This window comes from Macaca thibetana, chromosome 1 (genome assembly GCF_024542745.1).
Source record: "Macaca thibetana thibetana isolate TM-01 chromosome 1, ASM2454274v1, whole genome shotgun sequence".
NCBI classification, from domain to species: domain Eukaryota; kingdom Metazoa; phylum Chordata; class Mammalia; order Primates; family Cercopithecidae; genus Macaca; species Macaca thibetana.
Window position 1 is genome coordinate 137,159,587 of NC_065578.1, and position 18,837 is coordinate 137,178,423.

General features: G+C 41.3%; 2 protein-coding genes across 2 annotated transcripts in view; one reads left to right on the forward strand and one right to left on the reverse strand.

Annotated features, from left to right (window-relative positions):
* LOC126937204 (histone H3.3A) overlaps window positions 1–18,837 on the reverse strand; it is a 403,313-nt gene that overhangs the window by 73,088 nt on the left and 311,388 nt on the right. The gene's annotated exons all lie outside the window — the stretch shown is intronic.
* SDE2 (SDE2 telomere maintenance homolog) lies at window positions 193–17,140 on the forward strand. The gene is made up of 7 exons (XM_050760525.1): window positions 193–377; window positions 4,168–4,285; window positions 6,576–6,687; window positions 7,007–7,176; window positions 8,245–8,365; window positions 11,223–11,715; window positions 14,086–17,140. Exons 1-7 carry the CDS (start codon window positions 258–260, stop codon window positions 14,305–14,307), a joined length of 1,356 nt encoding a protein of 451 aa, XP_050616482.1. The 5' UTR covers window positions 193–257; the 3' UTR covers window positions 14,308–17,140.

The following is an 18,837-nucleotide window of genomic DNA, read 5'->3' on the forward strand; positions in this document are numbered from 1 at the left end:
CGCCCTAGCAACTTCTCCTGGCAACGCCTCGCCCAGTGCTCTGCTGCCTTATCGGCCTCCGCCAGGCCTTTCCTGTTCCCCTCCCCCAGCCCGCGCCGCCCGGCCGCCCGGCTCACTTGACCAGCCCCAGGGGAGGGGAGGAGCGAATGGAAGCGTGAGGGGCGGGGCGCTGGGAGACGCTCGCGTCATCAAGATGCGCCGGGCGAGTTGCGGCGCCTGGTGTCTCAGGGAGGCTAGAGGTTCGGGGAGTTGGTGATATGGCGGAAGGCGCTGGGCTGGTGTGGATTCGCGGCCCCGGCTTCGGGTGCAAGGCGGTGCGGTGTGCCTCGGCTCGGTGCACCGTCCGTGATTTTATCCACCGGCACTGCCAAGATCAGGTGAGGATTTCGGTTCCTGTTAGGAAGGAGAAAGAGGCAGACAGGTGGCAGCGCTGGGTGCGAAGTAGGTCTGTCCGGAGGAGGAGGGGCGGGTACCTCTATTCTCTGGGGTTTTCCCTTGTTGAGGCTGAGAGTTCCTCAGTGTTAAGGTGCTTCGAACTGTTACTGAGAGCTTCCTTTTCTTTTGTGATGGTGGTTTGCCTCCCCACCAAGAGGGAGAAAAAAACTGTTAGAGGCACTTAGTCCGGCTCACAGTTACAAATACTTTGTTTCTCTTTCTTTATCCGTAAATATAACGGTCTTCTGGCAGTTGGGCAGGCTGTTGTTTAAGGCTACAGTCTTCACCTTCTTACTGTGGTTATGTGACGTGTATTTTTTTCAGTTATCACACAGCCTTGTTAAGCCCCAGCCTGGAGAAGTATGTCATATCCGAACCCAGGCCAAAGGATGATTGGGGAGGAAAATTGATTCTTCTGGTCACTCGTTGTGACCAAGCATTCACACGTGTGTCCTGTTGAGAGCCTGGGTTCTTAGGGCCTGTTATGTAGAAGTGTTCACTAATCATTTGATGGTCTTATTTGTCCATGCACATTTGCGGAAACCTACCAGGGACTTCCCAAGTTACACGTGAGCTTTTACTTAACTCTCAATTAAGTAAGCTTTTACCAGCAATAAGATATTAAACCTATTCAGTTGTCAAAAGAATTTAGTGGTTTCCCTGAATCTAATTTTAATGTTGGCACTTGATCTAGAACTCTGTTCTTTCCGCACCTCATCCGTGCTTTCCTCGGCTATTTCCTCTGCTTACTATTTATAAGCTTAACAAATGTTAACGCTGCAGTCTAAACCAGATTTTTAAGAGACTTGGATCGATTCCGTGAAGAAGCTATGTGTTTGCAAATAATACGGTTTTTCACTTTCTATGTTTTCCTTCCTGCTCTGTAATCCAGTCTAAAAACTGTAAGCACAACTGTTTTTGACCATGAAAATAATTGCATTCTAATTCTTTTGAAAATAATTCTTTTCTCATGAGTACAGTTTTCTTTTCTCCTCTCTCTGCCCCCCGCCCACTGGCGGATTTTCACTCCTGTTGCCCAAGCTGGAGTGCAATGGCGCCATCTCGGCCACTGCAACCTCCGCCTCCTGAGTTCAAGCGATTCTCCTGCCTTGGCCTCCCAAGTAGCTGGGATTACAGGCGCCCGCCACCATGCCTGGCTAATTTTTGTATTTTTAGTAGGAACGGAGTTTCACCACGTTGGCCAGGTCTTGAACTCCTGACCTCGGGTGATCCTCCCACCTTAGCCTCCCAAAGTGCTGGGATTACAGGCTTGAGCCACTCTTTCGGGCCTATGAGTACAGTTTTCAAACTTGCTGACAATTGATCCAAAGTGAAACCAGAAAAAATAGGATCTTAATCATGAGGTATGTTGGAAATAATTATTTTTAAATCGGAAGCAAGAAATAATAGGCCAGGTGCGGTGGCTCACGCCTGTAATCCCAACACTTAGGGAGGTCGAGGCGGGCAGATCACCTGAGGTCAGAAGTTCGAGACCAGCTTGGCCAACATGGTGAAACCCCATCTCTCCTAAAAATACACAAAAATTGGCTAGGCGTGGCGGCAGGCGCCTGTAATCCCAGCTACTGGGGAGGCTGAAGCAGGAGAATCATTTGAACCTGAGAGGTGGAGGTTGCAGTGAGCCGAGATTGAGCCATTGCACTCCAAACTGGGTGACAAAGATAGACTCAGTCTCAAAAAAAAAAAAGAAATATAAATGAGTGGATTCAGTCAGAAACTTAAGAAACATGACCATAGCAAATATGAATAGAAACACAAAAGAGTATTTGATGAGATACTGGAACAAATAAGAATAGCTCAAGTTCACACCTATGTTTTTAAAAACAAAACTGTTCTGACACATGATGAAGTTAGTGTTAACTCCCACTGAGAAAATAAAAATCTGCCCTGCTTTTCATCAGGCTGGGATAACAGACACAAATAAAGCCAGCTGCAAAATTTATGTTTGTTTTTGTGACCCCCACACTACACCGATGTACAGCTACAGAGTTAACAGGAAATGGTGATATGTCATAATGTCATAATGACCCCCATGAAGGTCTGCTACTTTCTTATTCACTGAGAAGCCTCGGTCTCAAAAACCAAATAATATCTAAGGAATTTTGCTGTTTGAAGTTCTCTCGATAAGAGTGAACCCTCCCACTCTTGCCCTGTAGAGAAGCATTCTTGATTTCCAACCCAGGACAGAGCTTCCCATTAAGGGTTTCTGGACACAACTTTCCACATTTATCTTAAATTTGTAGTTTCCAAGGAAAGAGGAGCCTTCACAATCCAGAGCTGATGTTGATGTTTTTATATACAGTCCTGTTTTATTTTGAACGTGTTTAAACACTGCTTGATGTAAATTTCACCTCAACCCCACCCTAGCCCCAAATCTTGTAATGACACTCCTTTCTTTGTGTTGGTGAGATACCCATGACTCCTGGTGTGCAGTTACCCTCGCTGCAGTGAATAAGTTTGACAGGTTTATCTCTGATAGCCGTAGGCTGATTGTGCTAAAACACACATGGTAATTTGTGTTTGAAGCACTTTACAATGCACAAATGGTTAAAAACAGTTAAATTGAGTCTAAATGTTGTATCCTTTTTTCTGCTCGTGACGTCATTGACAAGAATCTTAGCAGAAAATGCAATTTTGTTGATCAGTTGTTTTGTTTAATAAGCCATTCTGTTTGAAAATGAAGTGTACATAATTTCCTTGGTGTATACTTTCTGCCTTCATATTAATATCTTTTAAAATTATTTAGAAATACCCTACCCATTAGACATACAGAAGGCTTCTAATGTGTAAACATTAAATAGATACAAAATGTATTACATATCTCATTTAATGTTTACAACAGTTAAGGTATACAGTATTTTAAAGACAAGAATAGTCGTTCATGTTACCTCATTGCAAATAGCCTGAGCTGAGCTCCCGTGCTCTTCTCTCCAGCCGTTACATTTGCCTAGGAAAACCCCAGATAACATAAATCCAACTCTCCACCTGTTCTGCCCTGGCTGGGCAGTGACTGTAGTAGAGAACTATAATCACATAGCTCAGTCTCCATACATCCACCAGCCTGGTACTGGTTGGTAATTCTGTATTTTCTTGGTCCAGAGTGGGCTTTTACTGGGTTACAGGACTGCTGAGAGTATTGATTCATGTAGGCTTTGGGGCAGCTCCACAGAATCTGGGGCTGCCCAGCATCTTCAAAAACTTTGCACATTTTTGCTCATTTTTCATGTTTTTATGTCTCCCATGGTGTATTTATATTGATTTATTAAAAACCATACTCTTGACTCCTTCCTTCTCTACTTCTTATTCCTACCTGTACTTTTTAGGATTGAGGACTACTTTTGATGTTCAATTTAGTTTTACCTGTTTAAGAAAGTCAGAAAATGGGACCTCCACAGTTATTTAATCTGAGTCCTGCATAGTCTTCTACCTTGACTTAGATTACCTATCAAAGAAGAAGCAGTTTTTGTTGTCACCGAAAAGACTGAAGTTTCTTCTATGTGTGATAATTAGGTAATATTGGGAAAAATTTATACCCAAAATGCATCATGTGAAATGACTTTTTTTCTCCTAGTAGTTTACATTTCCAATTCAACAAATATTAATTGAACACCCACTGTTGTAACCAGAGTAATAAAAAGACAGCTAGGTCCCGCCTTGTAACAAACTTAGATTATTATCTCATAGAAGGCATTAAAAAACCAAATTTGTCTCTAGGATGTTCCAGTGGAAAACTTCTTTGTGAAATGCAATGGCGCACTCATTAACAGCAGTGACACAGTGCAGCATGGAGCTGTTTATAGTTTGGAACCCAGACTTTGTGGTGGAAAAGGAGGTAGGACGTGAACATTGACTACTTAGTTGTAGCACATTTGTAGTCTTTATTTATTTTTATTTATTTATTTTTATATTCTGCTGCTGACATTTGCTGTCTTTAGCCATGGTATTAAATTAACAAACTTCCTAGTCTCTTTAGTATGCCAATATTGTTTTGCCTTATGAATTCTTTTATTTACTTAACCTGATTTTGGACATTTTCTCTTTTATTCTTTTGTTTTCTTTCTCTCTCTCTCTTTCTTTTTCTTTTTCTTTTTTTTTTGAGATACCATCTCATTCTGTCACCCAGGCTGGAGTACAGTGGTGTGATCATGGCTCACTGAAGCCTTGACCTCCTGAACTCAAGCAATACTCCCACCTCAGTTTCCCTGGTAGCTGCGACTACAGGCACACGCCACCATGCCTAGCTAAGTTTTGTATTTTTTATAGAGATGGGGTTTCGCCATGTTGCTCAGGCTGTCTTTTATTTTTGTTCAGGAAGAAATATTGTATGATACTATTCCCACTTTCTTCAGCTGGATAGCTCTTAGGGAACCTAGGCTCTAAAACTTGGGGGAAAATTAAATGAAGAGAGATGGCCATTATTCTGTTCAATTTGCTGAATAAATAGTTTTTGTTTTTCTAAATCTCCTTCCACTTTAATCAGAATTTTCTCTCATTATTATAGTTCTAAAGGAAGTCTAAAGTTACCTTAGGAAACACAATTGTTTACAAGTTGAGGCAGATTAAGGTTTTGTTTGTATTAACACAACTACTAAGAAAGAAAATGAGAAAGCAAAAACAATATAAACAGTTGTTGGTATTTCTCCTAATGTAGTGACATGTGATCCCTAAGCATTCTCAAAATCTACAGTGATTTGGTTTGGTTTTCAGAGAGCTGACGTCTCAGACTATATCCAGCTGTTTAAAATCGTGTCATTAAGAATGAAGCGGCCGGGCGCGGTGGCTCAAGCCTGTAATCCCAGCACTTTGGGAGGCCGAGACGGGCGGATCACGAGGTCAGGAGATCGAGACCATCCTGGCGAACACGGTGAAACCCCGTCTCTACTAAAAAATACAAAAAACTAGCCGGGCGAGGTGGTGGGCGCCTGTAGTCCTAGCTACTCGGGAGGCTGAGGCAGGAGAATGGCGTAAACCCGGGGGGCGGAGCTTGCAGTGAGCTGAGATCCGGCCACTGCACTCTAGCCCGGGCGACAGAGCCAGACTCCGTCTCAAAAAAAAAAAAAAAAAAAAGAATGAAGCATGGGCTGGGCATGGCGGCTCACGCCTGTAATCCCAGCACTTTGGGAGGCCAAGGTGGGTGGATCACCTGGGTCAGGAGTTCGAGACAGGGCTGGCCAACATGGCGAAACCCCGTCTCTACTAGAGATATAAAGATTAGCCAGGTGTGGTGTTACCCACCTGTAATCTCAGCTACTTGGGAGGCTGAGGCACAAGAATCACTTGAACCTGGGAGGTGGAGGCTGCAGTGAGCCGAGATTATGCCACTGCACTGCAGCCTGGGTCGACACAGTGAGACTCTGTCTCAAAAAAAAAGAATGAAGCATGTGGCCAGGTGTGGTGGCTCACAACTATAATCCTAACACTTTGAGAGTCCAAGGTGGGAGGACTGTTTGAACCCAGGAGTTTGAGACTAGCCTGGGTAAGATGGTCAGACCGTGGTCTCTAAAAAAAAAAAAAAAAGCTAGCTGCGTTGGCACACGCTTGTAATCCTAGCAAGTTGGGAGGCTGTGGTAAGAAGATCCATTGAGCCCAGGAGTTCAAGGCTGCGGTGAGCTTTGATTGCATCAAGCCATTGCACCCTAGCTTGGGTGACAGAGCAAGGCCCCATCTCTTAGGGGGAAAAAAAAATGAGTGAATGAAGCATGTCGTATCAGCCAGTGAGAGCTTAAAATTGCCTTTCCTTCTAAACTCATTGAAAAATCTCACTATATACTTTTTAAGTCCTTAATCTGAGAATCTTGGTATATCTGTCATTGGGTAAAGCTTTTTAAGTATTCTAGCTGTACAGGTATTATACCTGTGTGCAAATAACTAACACGAGGATAAATAATTAGATTTGGGAAGGCTAGGTATTTTATCTCAGAACTATAAAATGAAAGGTGAAAGGCATGAGGTTCTTTTACTTTCGCTGCCTGAATTAGAACCTTGATGTTCATCTTTTCTGAAAGAAAAAAAAAAAAGTAGAGATCATTGTTAATCTTGTGATATAGATTGTTTTCACAAATTCTGCTTTTATTCATCCTTGAACACATTTTAACCTGCTTTCTCCAAATACATCTGTTCAGGTTTTGGATCTATGCTCCGAGCACTTGGTGCTCAAATTGAGAAGACAACCAATCGAGAAGCTTGTCGGGATCTCAGTGGAAGGAGACTACGTGATGTCAATCATGAAAAAGCGTAGGATGCCCACCTTTGTTTGTTTTTTTTGATACTTTCCTATCAGTAGTGATTATACATATGCCATGTATATTGGAAATGGAAACTTAAAATATTTACACGTGAATTTATTATCAGATTTAACCTTTTTGATAATTTAATAATTATCTTTGGGATTTAGTTAAGATCAGTATCATATGCTAGTAGTAAACATGGCGCACCTTTCTAAGAGAATTATCACAGTATGAGCAAGTGCATTAATTCATCAGGGACATTTTATATATAAAAGTGTATATGTAATATATCCATTCAGTTACATCTCTTCCTCCCTCATCCCCAGAATGGCTGAATGGGTAAAACAACAAGCCGAGCGAGAGGCTGAAAAGGAGCAGAAGCGGCTGGAGCGACTGCAGCGGAAGCTTGTAGAACCCAAGCACTGCTTCACCAGCCCCGACTACCAGCAGCAGTGCCATGAGATGGCTGAGCGTCTGGAGGATTCTGTCCTCAAAGGTGAGAATGAGGATTCCTTAGTGTGTTCAGCTGGCACCCCTGAAGCCAGCTGTTCAGACTGCTCTACACTACACACAAAGAGCAGTTCTTAAGCTTTTTTTAGGTTACAGATGTCTGAGAATCTGATGAAAACCTTGGAACCTTTATCCTCAAAAATGAACACAGTATATTTTTTAAAAAAGAACACATGCACAACATTTGGCATTTTTTTTCCCCCAAGATGGAGTCTTGCTCTGTCACCCAGAGCTGTAGTGCAATGGCACGATCTCGGCTCACTGCAACATCCGGCTCCCATGTTCAAGCAATTCTCCTGCATCAGCCTCCGGAGTAGCTGGGATTACAGGCGTGCGCCACCACGCCTGGTTAATTTTCATATTTTTAGTACAGACAGGGTTTCACCATGTTGGCCAGGCTGGTCTCAAACTCCTGACCTTGTGATCTGCCCGCCTTGGCCTCCCAAAGTGTTGGGATTACAGGCGTGAGCTACCATGCCCAGCAAACATTTGGCATATTTAACCCCTGAATTCCATTGGGTCATGGGCCCCAGGTAAGAACATTTTTGTTTGTATTTAGAGATGAGCTAAGTCTTCAGAAGATGTCTAGACCTCAAAGAATTTCCTGCCGGTTTTAGGTCAGTTTTTAATGTGAATGATTATCATTAACTTTTGTTTTTAGCATCCAAAACATATGGCAGGCTTAGCATGGGAACAATTGAATAAGAAATAATCTTTTTCCATCAAAAAGGTTATGACATAACAGGAAAAAGACAAGTGTATGCAAATAACTAACACAGGAATAAATAATTAGGTTTGGCGAAAGCTAAGTATGAACTTGTCAGTCTCAAAAGTTGTGAATTGTGCAATGGTGCCTTAAAAATTTGCTTCTAGACTAGAATGTTTATTATTTTAAATCTGTGTAAATTTGGGATTAACTGTATAAAATGTTGATATCTTAAGAAATTTAAATCTAGAACTGTAGATTGCAGCTCTTTTTGCAATCCATGTTATTTATAATTTCTTTAAACTCAGTCCCTATAGTAGAAACTGAGTTGTTTAAATTTCTGGTTAGGTATGCAGGCTGCCTCCAGCAAGATGGTTTCAGCAGAAATCAGTGAGAATCGGAAACGACAATGGCCTGCCAAATCTAAAACAGACAGAGGAGCCAGTGCGGGAAAGAGGAGGTGCTTCTGGTAAGTGTTTCACTTTCATTCCCAACGGATCTTTGAGGACTGATAGGAGACATTTTCTCTTGTTTATCTGGCACAAACACATTTTTGTGTAATGTTTGATGGGAGCTCAGAAAATTTCCAGAGTGCTTCAGGCTTTAGGTTTCAGTGATTGTCACATTGTACATACTGCAGTAATGGTTTCTGCTGTGAATGCCATTAATTGAATGTAAAGGATGAATTTTTTCCTTACGCTGAAACATAAAAATAGCTTTATATTTGAATTACTTTTTTGGTGTTGAAGGGGTTTAACTTTTAGAAATTCTAGGTGGAAATCAAGCTGTACTTCCAGTTGGTTGTTTTCTGTGGTTTTTTGCGGTCATTGAGGTCTGGTCACTTTGCCAGACTTCTCTTCACCACTTTCGCACTTGAGGGTAAAAAGCACAGTAGTACTTTTTCTTGTTCATTTTTCTGATAGTTCTCTTGTCCCTCTAGTTGGTCTTCTTTGTTGCCAGTGACTTCCCTTGGGCCAAGTTCTTAAAAATAAGTTTATCCCCTTTGGGGATAAACAGATATTATTAATCAAAGATCATATAACACTGTGAGTTCAGCATACAATGTTTGTTCTTTTTGAAATGGGAATTAAATGTTCCTGAGAGAAAGGGTGGTGACACTACCTGTGGTTTGTATTTTTTTTGATGAGGTTTACTGAGGTATAATTTATATATAGCAAAATTCACCCTTTTTGGTTGATTGGTTCTATGACTTTTGAAAAATGTATGCTATGTGGGCATGTAACCACCACCGTAATCTAGATAGTATTTTAATGACCTGAAATAGTTCCCACGTGCCCTTTTGTAGTTAAGTCCCTTTTCCCACCTCCAGACCCTGGCAACCATTGGTCACCAGTGTGATATTTGTTACTATGGTTTAGTCTTTCCTAGGATGTCATATAGCCTTTAGTGTCTGGCTTCCCTCACTTAATATAAAGCTTTTGAGATTCATCCATGGTAGTGTATGTATCAGTAGTTCATTCTTTTTTATTACTCAGTATCATTTCATGGTATGAACGTACCACAGTTTGTTTATCCAGTCTCCATTTGGTAGACATTTGGGTAATTTCTGGGTTTGAGTAATTATTAATAAAGCATTGGGGTTTTTTTTGTTTTTTTTGTTTTTTGAGATAGGTTCTCACTCTATTGCTGAGGTTGGAGTGCAGTGGCACGATCTCGGCTCACTGAAGCCTTGACCTCCCGGGCTTAAGCTATCCTCCCATGTCAGCCTCCTGAGTAGCTGGGGCTAGGGCGAATACCACCACGCCCAGCTGATGTTTTTGTATTTTTCTGTGAAGACAGGGTTTTGGCATGTTGCCCAGGCTGGTCTCAAACTCCTGACTTCAGGTGATCCTCCCGCCTCAGCCTCGCAGAGTGCTGGGATTATAGGCGTGAGCCACCGCTTCCAGCCCACGCATAGGATTTATAAATGTGTGTGTGTGTGTGTGTGTGTGTGTGTATGTGTGTTTTAATATTTATTATTGGGCAACACCTCTGTAAAACAGAATAATTGTTCCTAGGATTTTCTTTATATTTTTTTTCACCAATCAAGTCAAGGAGCAGCACCGAATAATTTTCTTCTTTTCCTTCTTTTTTTTTTTGAGACAGAATCTTGCTCTGTCACCCAGGCTGGAGTGCAGTGGCATGATCTTGGCTTACTGCAACCTCCACCTCCCAGGTTCAAGCAATTCTCCTGCCTCAGTCTCCTGAGTAGCTGGGACTACAGCCATGCGCCACCACACCTGGCTAATTTTGTATTTTTAGTAGAGACGGTGTTTCACCATGTTGGCCAGGCTAGCCTTGCACTCCTAACCTCAAGTGATCCACCCACCTCAGCCTCCCAAAGTGCTGGGATTACAGGCGTGAGCCACCACGCCCGGCTGGATTTTCTTTATAACTATCATTATTATTATTATTATTAATTATTTTGAGACAGAGTCTCACTGTGTAGCCCAGGCTGGAGTGCAGTGGCGTGATCACGGCTCACTGCAACCTCTGCCTCCTGGGTTTAAGTGATTCTCCTGCCTCAGCCTCCCGAGTAACTAGTATTACAGGCACCGCCACCAGGCCCAGCTAATTTTTATATTTTTAGCAGAGACGAGATTTCACCATATTGGCCAGGCTGGTCTTGAACTCCTGACCTTGTGATCCACCCACCTTGGCCTCCCAAAGTGCTGGGATTACAGGCGTGAGCCACCACGCCTGGCCAACTATTATTTTATCTAATTTCCAACTGTTGAAGTTAATGTAATATGGCGAAAAAAAACTAAGCAAAATCAATTTTGCTTTTAGAGATTCAGAACTTTAGAAAGGAGATCCTCTTGGATCTTTGGGACAGTTGGTTCCAGTCTCATTGAAATTTTTTCCTTCTGTTTATAAGCTCTGGAATATCTTTTTCCTAAATGTACCTGTTCTTCATCTCAAGCTACCATAAACAGATTCTGTTTCCTGAACAAACTATAACTCTTTGCTTTATTTATTTATTTTTGAGATGGAGTCTCACTCCGTCACCCAGTGGGGAGTGCACTGGCGTGATCTCAGCTCACTGCAACCTGTGCCTCCCGGGTTCAGGTGATTCTCCCACCTCAGCCTCCTGAATAGCTGGGATTATAGGTGCGTGCCACCACACCCAGCTAATTTTTGTATTTTTAGTAGAGATGGGGTTTCACTATGTTGGCTAGTCTGGTCTCAAACTCCTGACCTTGTGATCTGCCTGCCTTGGTCTCCCAAAGTCCTGGGATTACAGGCCTGAGCCACCGTGCCCAGCCAACTCTTTACTTTACATAGAAGCTACAAATGCTGTTAAATATTTCTGTTGCTTCTGACAGGTTGGGCATGGAGGGACTAGAGACTGCAGAAGGGTCCAGCTCTGAGAGCTCAGATGATGACAATGAAGAAGCACCAAGCACTTCAGGAATGGGTTTCCATGCTCCAAAAATTGGCAGCGATGGTGTCGAGATGGCAGCCAAATTTCCCAGTAGTTCTCAGAGGGCGAGAGTAGTGAATACAGACCGTGGACCACCGGAACAACTGCAGATCCCGGTAACTGACTCTGGGAGGCATATTTCAGAAGACTTATGTGCTGGGCTGGGGGAGTCCAAAGAGCATATGGAAAGCAGGATAGTTACAGAAACAGAAGAGACCCAGGAGAAGAAGGCAGAGAGTAGAGAACTCATAGAAGAGGAACCCACTGGGGCTGGACTGAGTAAGGATAAAGAGACAAAAGAAAGGACTGATTGGGAAAGAGTTGCCGAGGTAGCACCTGAAGAAAGGGAAAACGTTGCCGTTGTCAAACTGCAGGAAAGCCAGCTAGGAAACACAGTAAGTATGTTTTGGGGTTGATATCTAGAGCTAAATCAATTTAATCTCCACAATAAGTCATTAAAATGAAAATACGCTTTTCCTCCTCAGCTGCTTAGTGAAAGGCTTGTTTGATTTTAAGAAGTACGGATTATGGTGAAGCTTGCCTTGTTCCCCAAAAGACTCTTTTTAAGCTCTGGCATTTATAGTATGTTGCCACTAGGTGGTGTCCTTGATTCCATATTGTATCAATTGTAAGATGCATGTTTTCTACATTTTAGCATGTCTAAGATGTGTATAACATATTATAACTTAATTGGTATTGTTTATTCTTAGTAATACATGAACAAGAGTATATTACGATCGATGGCATTTTAGATTTGATGAAATGTGCTCATTTTTCCTGTCACTAAATTGCTACTCAGCTTTTTCTAATGTGAGGATAGTTTGAACAATAGTTTCAGCTGAATGTGAAGACCTCTTCTATAGAAGAGGAACCTCTTCTTTTAAATGTATCATTAAATCTTAAGTACCCACAGTCAGCCTTTTTAAAAAGTCATCTTCAGCCAGGTGCGGTGGCTCATGTCTGTAATCCCAGCACTTTGGGAGGCCGAGGCGGGCAGATCACTTGAGGTCAGGAGCTCGAGACCTGCCTGGCCAGCATGGTGAAACCCTGCCTCTATTAAAAATACAACAACAACAAAAAGTAGCCAGGCATGGTGGTGCATGCCTGTAATCCCAGCTACTCAGGAGGCTGAGGCACGAGAATTGCTTGTGCCCTGGGAGGCAGAGGTTGCAGCGAGATAATGAGATTGTACCACTGCACTCCAGCCTGGGCGACAGAGTGAGACTCCATCTCAAAAAATAATAATAAAATAAAAAGGCATTTTTATTTCATTCTCTCAAAAAGTTGGTTTTTCACTGTCTACAATGGACTGGCTTCCAGCAAAAATCTCTGATGTTCTTTGATCTAATGGTTTGCTTTTTAGAATAGGTGAAACCTAAACTACTTAATTTCCTTCGATAAACACAAAACCTACCATTCGTTTAGCCAGCACCTTCCCCTACTCCCAGTAAATAAAAATGCATAAATTGCCCTTTCTGGTGAGAATATTGGAATTTTTTTATGCTAAGGGCTTTACAGTCTCTGGAGTTGTAAGCATGTAATTTTTATGTTACGTGTATGCATTAGATAAGAGCTTTATCCGGACTGAAGTCTTAGAAAAATAAAAAAGGAATCATAGGATAAAACCTGATATTTTTCAATGTTAGCCATGGAGTTTTGTTCTTGATGTTGTAGTAATAGCTGCTGTATTCCTAACAACCAGGTGTGATTATTTAAACACACATAAGTGGTATTTTAGAATTTGGTCACAAATAAGCCAAGGTTAACTCCCAGAAATCTAACAAAATAGCTTTTTTAAGAAAACAAAGATCAACTAGAAAGATAGAGTGTGTCTCCAGAGCTCTTTAGTATTTTAAAACTGTAAGAGAAAGTTATTCTTTGAATATAGTTTTTAAAAATCATCCAAAGATGAATGTTTTCATTCTTTTCAAGGTATCATTAGCAGTATTTAATTTTTTTTTTTTTTTTTTTTAAACACAGAGTCTTACTCTGTTGTTCAGGCTGGAGTGCAGTGGTGTGATTTCTGCTCCACCTCCCAGGTTCAAGTGATTCTCCTGTCTCAGTCTCCGGAGTAGCTGAGACTACAGGCACGTGCCACCACACCTGGCTAATTTTTGCATTTTTAGTAGAGATGGGGTTTTACCATGTTGACCAAGCTGGTTTCGGATTCCTAACTTCAAGTGTTCCACCTGCCTCCACCTCCCAAAGGGCTGGGATTACAGGCTAATTTTGTCTTAAAGTCTATAAAGGCACTTGGTGGGTAGAACAGTTGCGAGTCTATTGAACAGCATTTGAGTTTGTTATATAAGGGGGAGCTCTGACAGTTAGTCTTAATTACTCAATTAGAATGGAAAGCATTAAGATTATGGAATTAATAGATTCAGAAGCGTGGGATTCTCATTAAGCTTTTAGGAGTGCCTACTCTTTTCTGTGGGAATAGTGTGGGGATAGGCTGGCTATATTTTACTGTTTAGATTTTTACTAGAAAAATCAGAAAAGAGAGCAATACTAAAAATCTGTTTGGGAATGCTATACTTCTGTTACTGTTCTGAATGCTTTTTTTTCTAAATGTATAGATGAAATTAGTTTTTATGTATATTGAGAATACTTACGGAATAACATGTGGATGGATGATTAAAATTCAGTTGCAGGATATGGCAAATTAAATGAAAAATTCTCAAGAAATAAAAGGTACTCGACAGTTAAAGAGTCTTTATTCAGAGGAAGAAGCCTGTTTTAAATACTTTCTTATTTTTTTCCCCCAGGTTATTGATAAGGAAACTATAGATTTATTGGCGTTCAGCTCTGTTGCAGAACTGGAGTTGCTGGGTTTGGAGAAGCTCAAATGTGAACTGATAGCCCTTGGACTGAAATGTGGGGGCACTCTGCAGGAGCGGGCAGCAAGACTCTTCTCTGTCAGAGGACTAGCAAAGGAACAAATTGACCCGGCTTTATTTGCCAAGCCTTTGAAAGGGAAGAAAAAATGAGTGTCATCAGAGCTGATTCCTATTGCTTTATAGTGTCTACCATTTATAACCTGCATAATGTGGACTCTTGACCAGTATTCCTGTTGATATTAAAAGCTAACTTTTTAGTAACCCAATTCTAACTATCCCTTTTCCTTGTTAGGTCTGTAGAGTTAACGTCTGAAACCATCTGGGCCTTAAATTTTCTTTGTCTAGTTTTCTATAATGTACTTAATAAATATAGGGCTATTCACATTTTTTGGTTTGATCTCGTGTCATTTAGGTAATGAATCTATCCAAGGAATCTATCCTTTTGACCCAGGTTATCAAATTTGTAGACAAGTTTATTTATAATGGTCCCTTCTTACCCATTTAATGTCTATAGGGGCTGTGTTGATAATTTCCTTTTCATTATGATACTGGTAATTTCCTAATCAGGTTGGGTAGGGGTTTATCAGTTTTATTAATCTGACTTGTTTTTTATGTTTTATTATTTTTTATTTTTTTGAGACAGAGTCTTGTTCTGTTGTCCAGGCTGGAGTGCCATCTTGGCTCACTGCAAGCTCCGCCTCCTGGGTTCACGCCATTCTCCTGCCTCAGCCTCCCAAGTAGCTGGGTCCACAGGTGCCTACCACCATGCTCAGCTAATTTTTTGTATTTTTAGTAGAGACGGGTTTCACTGTGTTAGACAGCATGGTCTCGATTTCCTGACCTCATGATCCACACCTGCCTAACTTTTAAAGAACCAACCTTTGGTTTTATTTTTCTCAATTGTTTATATAATTGATTTCTTTTATTTTCTTTCTTCTACTTAGCTTGAGTTTCCTTTGATCTTTTTAGTTCCTTAAGATAAGCCTTAGGTCATTGATCTTAGACGTTACTTAAAATACATATTTAAAGCTATACATTTTCCTTTAAACATTACTTTAGTTGTGACTTTACAATTTTATTATGTTGTATTTTTATTATTCCGTTCTAATTTTCCTTTTTATGTTGTATTTTTATTATTCGGTTCTAATTTTTTTTTTTTTTTTTTTTTTTTGAGATGGAATTTCACTTTTGTCACCCAGGCTGGAGTGCAGTGGTGCAATCTCAGCTCACTGTAACCTCTGCCTCCCGGGTTCAAGTGATTCTCCTGCCTCAGCCTCCTGAGTAGCTGGGATTACAGGTTCCAGCCACCATGCCTAGCTAATTTTTGTATTTTTAGTAGAGATGAGGTTTCACCACAGTGGCCAGGCTGGTCTTGAACTCCTGACCTCAGGTGATCCACTCACCTCGGCCTCCCAAAGTGCTGGGATTACAGGTGTGAGCCACCACACCCAGCCTCATTATTTTCTGATTTCCTCCCTGAATTCTTCTTTGACCCATGGATTATCAAAAGTGGGTTGTCTGATTAGCAAACATTTGTTGCTGATTTCTACTTTTAATTCCATTGAGGTCAGAAAATATCCTCTTTATGATTTCAATCCTCTTAGTTTTATTGAGACTTGTTTTATGACCCAATATATTGTCTGTTATGGTGAATGTACCACATACAGTTTAAAAGAATGCATATTTTAGGCCAGGTGTGGTGGCTCATGCCTGTAATCCCAGCACTTTGGGAGGCTGAGGTGGGAGGATCATTTTGAGACCAGCCTAGGCAACGTATAGCGAGACCATGTCTCTAAAAAAAAGAATATATAATTTGAATTGTTGGGTTAATATGTTCTGTAATATCGATTAGATTAAGTGGTTGATAATATTGTTCAGATCTTCTATGTCTTTACTGATTTTTTTGTTTATTTCTATCAGGTGCTGAGAAAGGATGTTAAAATCTTCAATTACGATTGTGGAATTGTCCATTTCTTTCTTAAATGCTACCAGTCTTTGCTTCATATTTTGAAACTCTAATAGCTTAGGTTGTGTTATGTCTTCCTAATGTATTGACTATTTTATCATTATGAAATTTCCCTCTGTCTATGGTAATTTGGGTTAGAAATCTACTTTATCTTATGTGAATATAGCCACTACAGCCTTCTTAAGCTTAGTGTTTGTACAGTATACCTCTTTCTATTAATTTACTTTGTACTTCTGTGCCTATTTAAAGTAGTTTATTTAGGCTGGGCGCGGTGGCTCAAGCCTGTAATCCCTGCACTTTGGGAGGCCGAGACGGGTGGATCACGAGGTCAGGAGATCGAGACCATCCTGGCTAACACGGTGAAACCCCGTGTCTACTAAAAAAAAAATACAAAAAACTAGCCGGGCGAGGTGGCGGGCGCCTGTAGTCCCAGCTACTCGGGAGGCTGAGGCAGGAGAATGGCGTAAACCCAGGAGGCGGAGCTTGCAGTGAGCTGAGATCTGGCCACTGCACTCCAGCCTGGGCGACAGAGCGAGACTCCGCCTCAAAAAAAAAAAAAAAAAAGTAGTTTATTTAAACATTTACTTGAGTCTTGCATTTTTATATATTGTATCTGTACCTTTTAATAAGTGTTTATTAACATTAAATGTAATTATTAATAGGTTTCTAATATTTTACATGTTTCCTGTTAAGATTATTTTATAATTGTATTTTAATTTATTGACTCTTTATACTGTTTTAATAATGTTTTTGAGTTGGGTGTTCTAGTGATTACAATATACATTCTTAATTTTTCAGTCTACCTAGAGTTGATGTGCCACGTCACATAAAATGTAGAAATCTTTTAAGTGTGTACATCCATTTATCATACCTGTCTTTTATGCTGTAGTTGTCACACATACTAAATCTACATATATTGTAAGTCTTGTCATAAGTTACAATTTCTGCTTTAAATAATGATATGTATTTTAAAGAAATTAAGGGGAAAAAATAAAATCTTTTCTATTTATTCACATATTTACCATTTCTAATATTCTTCATTTCTTCTTGAAGATCTAATAGCCTTTCCCTTAAGCCTGAAGAACTTTCTGTAGCATTTTTTGTGTCTCCTGGCAACAAATTAGTTTTCTCTCTTTTTTTTTTTTTTTTTTTTTTTTGAGACAGAGTTTCGCTCTTGTTGCCCAGGCTGGAGTGCAATGGCACGATCTCAGCTCACTGCATCCTCCACTTCTGGGTTCAAGCAATTCTCCTGCCTCAGCCTCCTGAGTGACTGGGATTGGGCATGTGCCACCACACCCGGCTGATTTTGTATTTTTAGTAGAGACAAGGTTTCTCCATGTGGTCAGGCTGGTGTCAAATCCTGACCTTGTGATCCACCCACCTCGGCTTCCGAACGTGCTGAGATTACCACTGCGCCTGGCCAGTTTTCTTTTTTTTTTTTGAGATGGAGTCTCGCTCTGTTGCCCAGGCTGAAGTGCAGTGGCCAGATCTCAGCTCACTGCAAGCTCCACCTCCCGGGTTTACGCCATTCTCCTGCTTCAGCCTCCCGAGTAGCTGGGACTACAGGCGCCTGCCACCACGCCCAGCTAGTTTTTTTGTATTTTTTTAGTAGAGACGGGGTTTCACTGTGTTAGCCAGGATGGTCTCTATCTCCTGACCTCGTGATCCGCCTGTCTCGGCCTCCCAAAGTGCTGGGATTACAGGCTTGAGCCACCGCGCCCGGCCAGTTTTCTCTTTTTTAAAAATAATTCCTTGGCTGAGTGCAGTGGCTCAGGCCTGTAATCCCAGCACTTTCGGAAGGCTGGGTGGGTGGATCATTTTAGGTCAGGAGTTCAAGACCCACCTGGCCAACATGATGAAACCCTGTCTCTACTAAAAATACAAAAAAGTAGCCAGGTGTGGTGGCACATGCCTGTAATCCCAGCTACTTGAGAGGCTTAGGCATGAGAATTGCTGGAACCCAGGAGGCGGAGGTTGCAATGAGCCAAGATTGTGCCACTGCACTCCAGCTTGGGTGACAGTGAGACCCTGTCTCAAAAAAAATAAAAATCTCTTCACAGATCTTGTTCCACTGTCTTCTGGCCACCTTTGTTTCTGATGACAAGTCAGTGGATATTCGAATAGTTGTTCCCTTTATAGAATGTGTTTTTCTCTTTGGCAGCTTTCAGGTGTGGTGTTCTATGTATTTATCCTGGAGTTCGATGAACTTCTTGGCTCTAAATTTATGCTGTTTGATCAAATATAGGAAAGTGTGAGCCATTATTTCCTCAGGTCTTTTTCCTGACCCGTGTTTCTCTCCTGGGACTTCAGTTACAAATATACTAAGCCTCAGTCTCAATCTCGAGTCTCTCTTCCCCCGCTCCCCGCCACCAAACAGTTCTCTGTGTTCTTCAGATGATTTCTGTAATACAGCTAAGTTGATGGAGAGTCTTCAAACCAAAGTTGCCTTTTGGAGGAGCTGGCATCTTGCCGGAATGGGCCTGCCTTAGTGTCTGCACTGTGCTCATTGGCTATAGAGTCCCCAGAAAGTGTGGCCTAAGTGTGAACCTGGTGGCCCCCCCACAGCAGGAGATCTGAGAGGTGTGTTTTTGTGGCTACCACAGTATGTTCTGTTGCTTAGGGAGGATTATTTTTCCAGTCTGGGTAGTTGGAAACAGTTTTCTTCAAATTATGTGGATGCCTGTTCAGATCTTTTTTTTTTTTTTTTTTTTTTT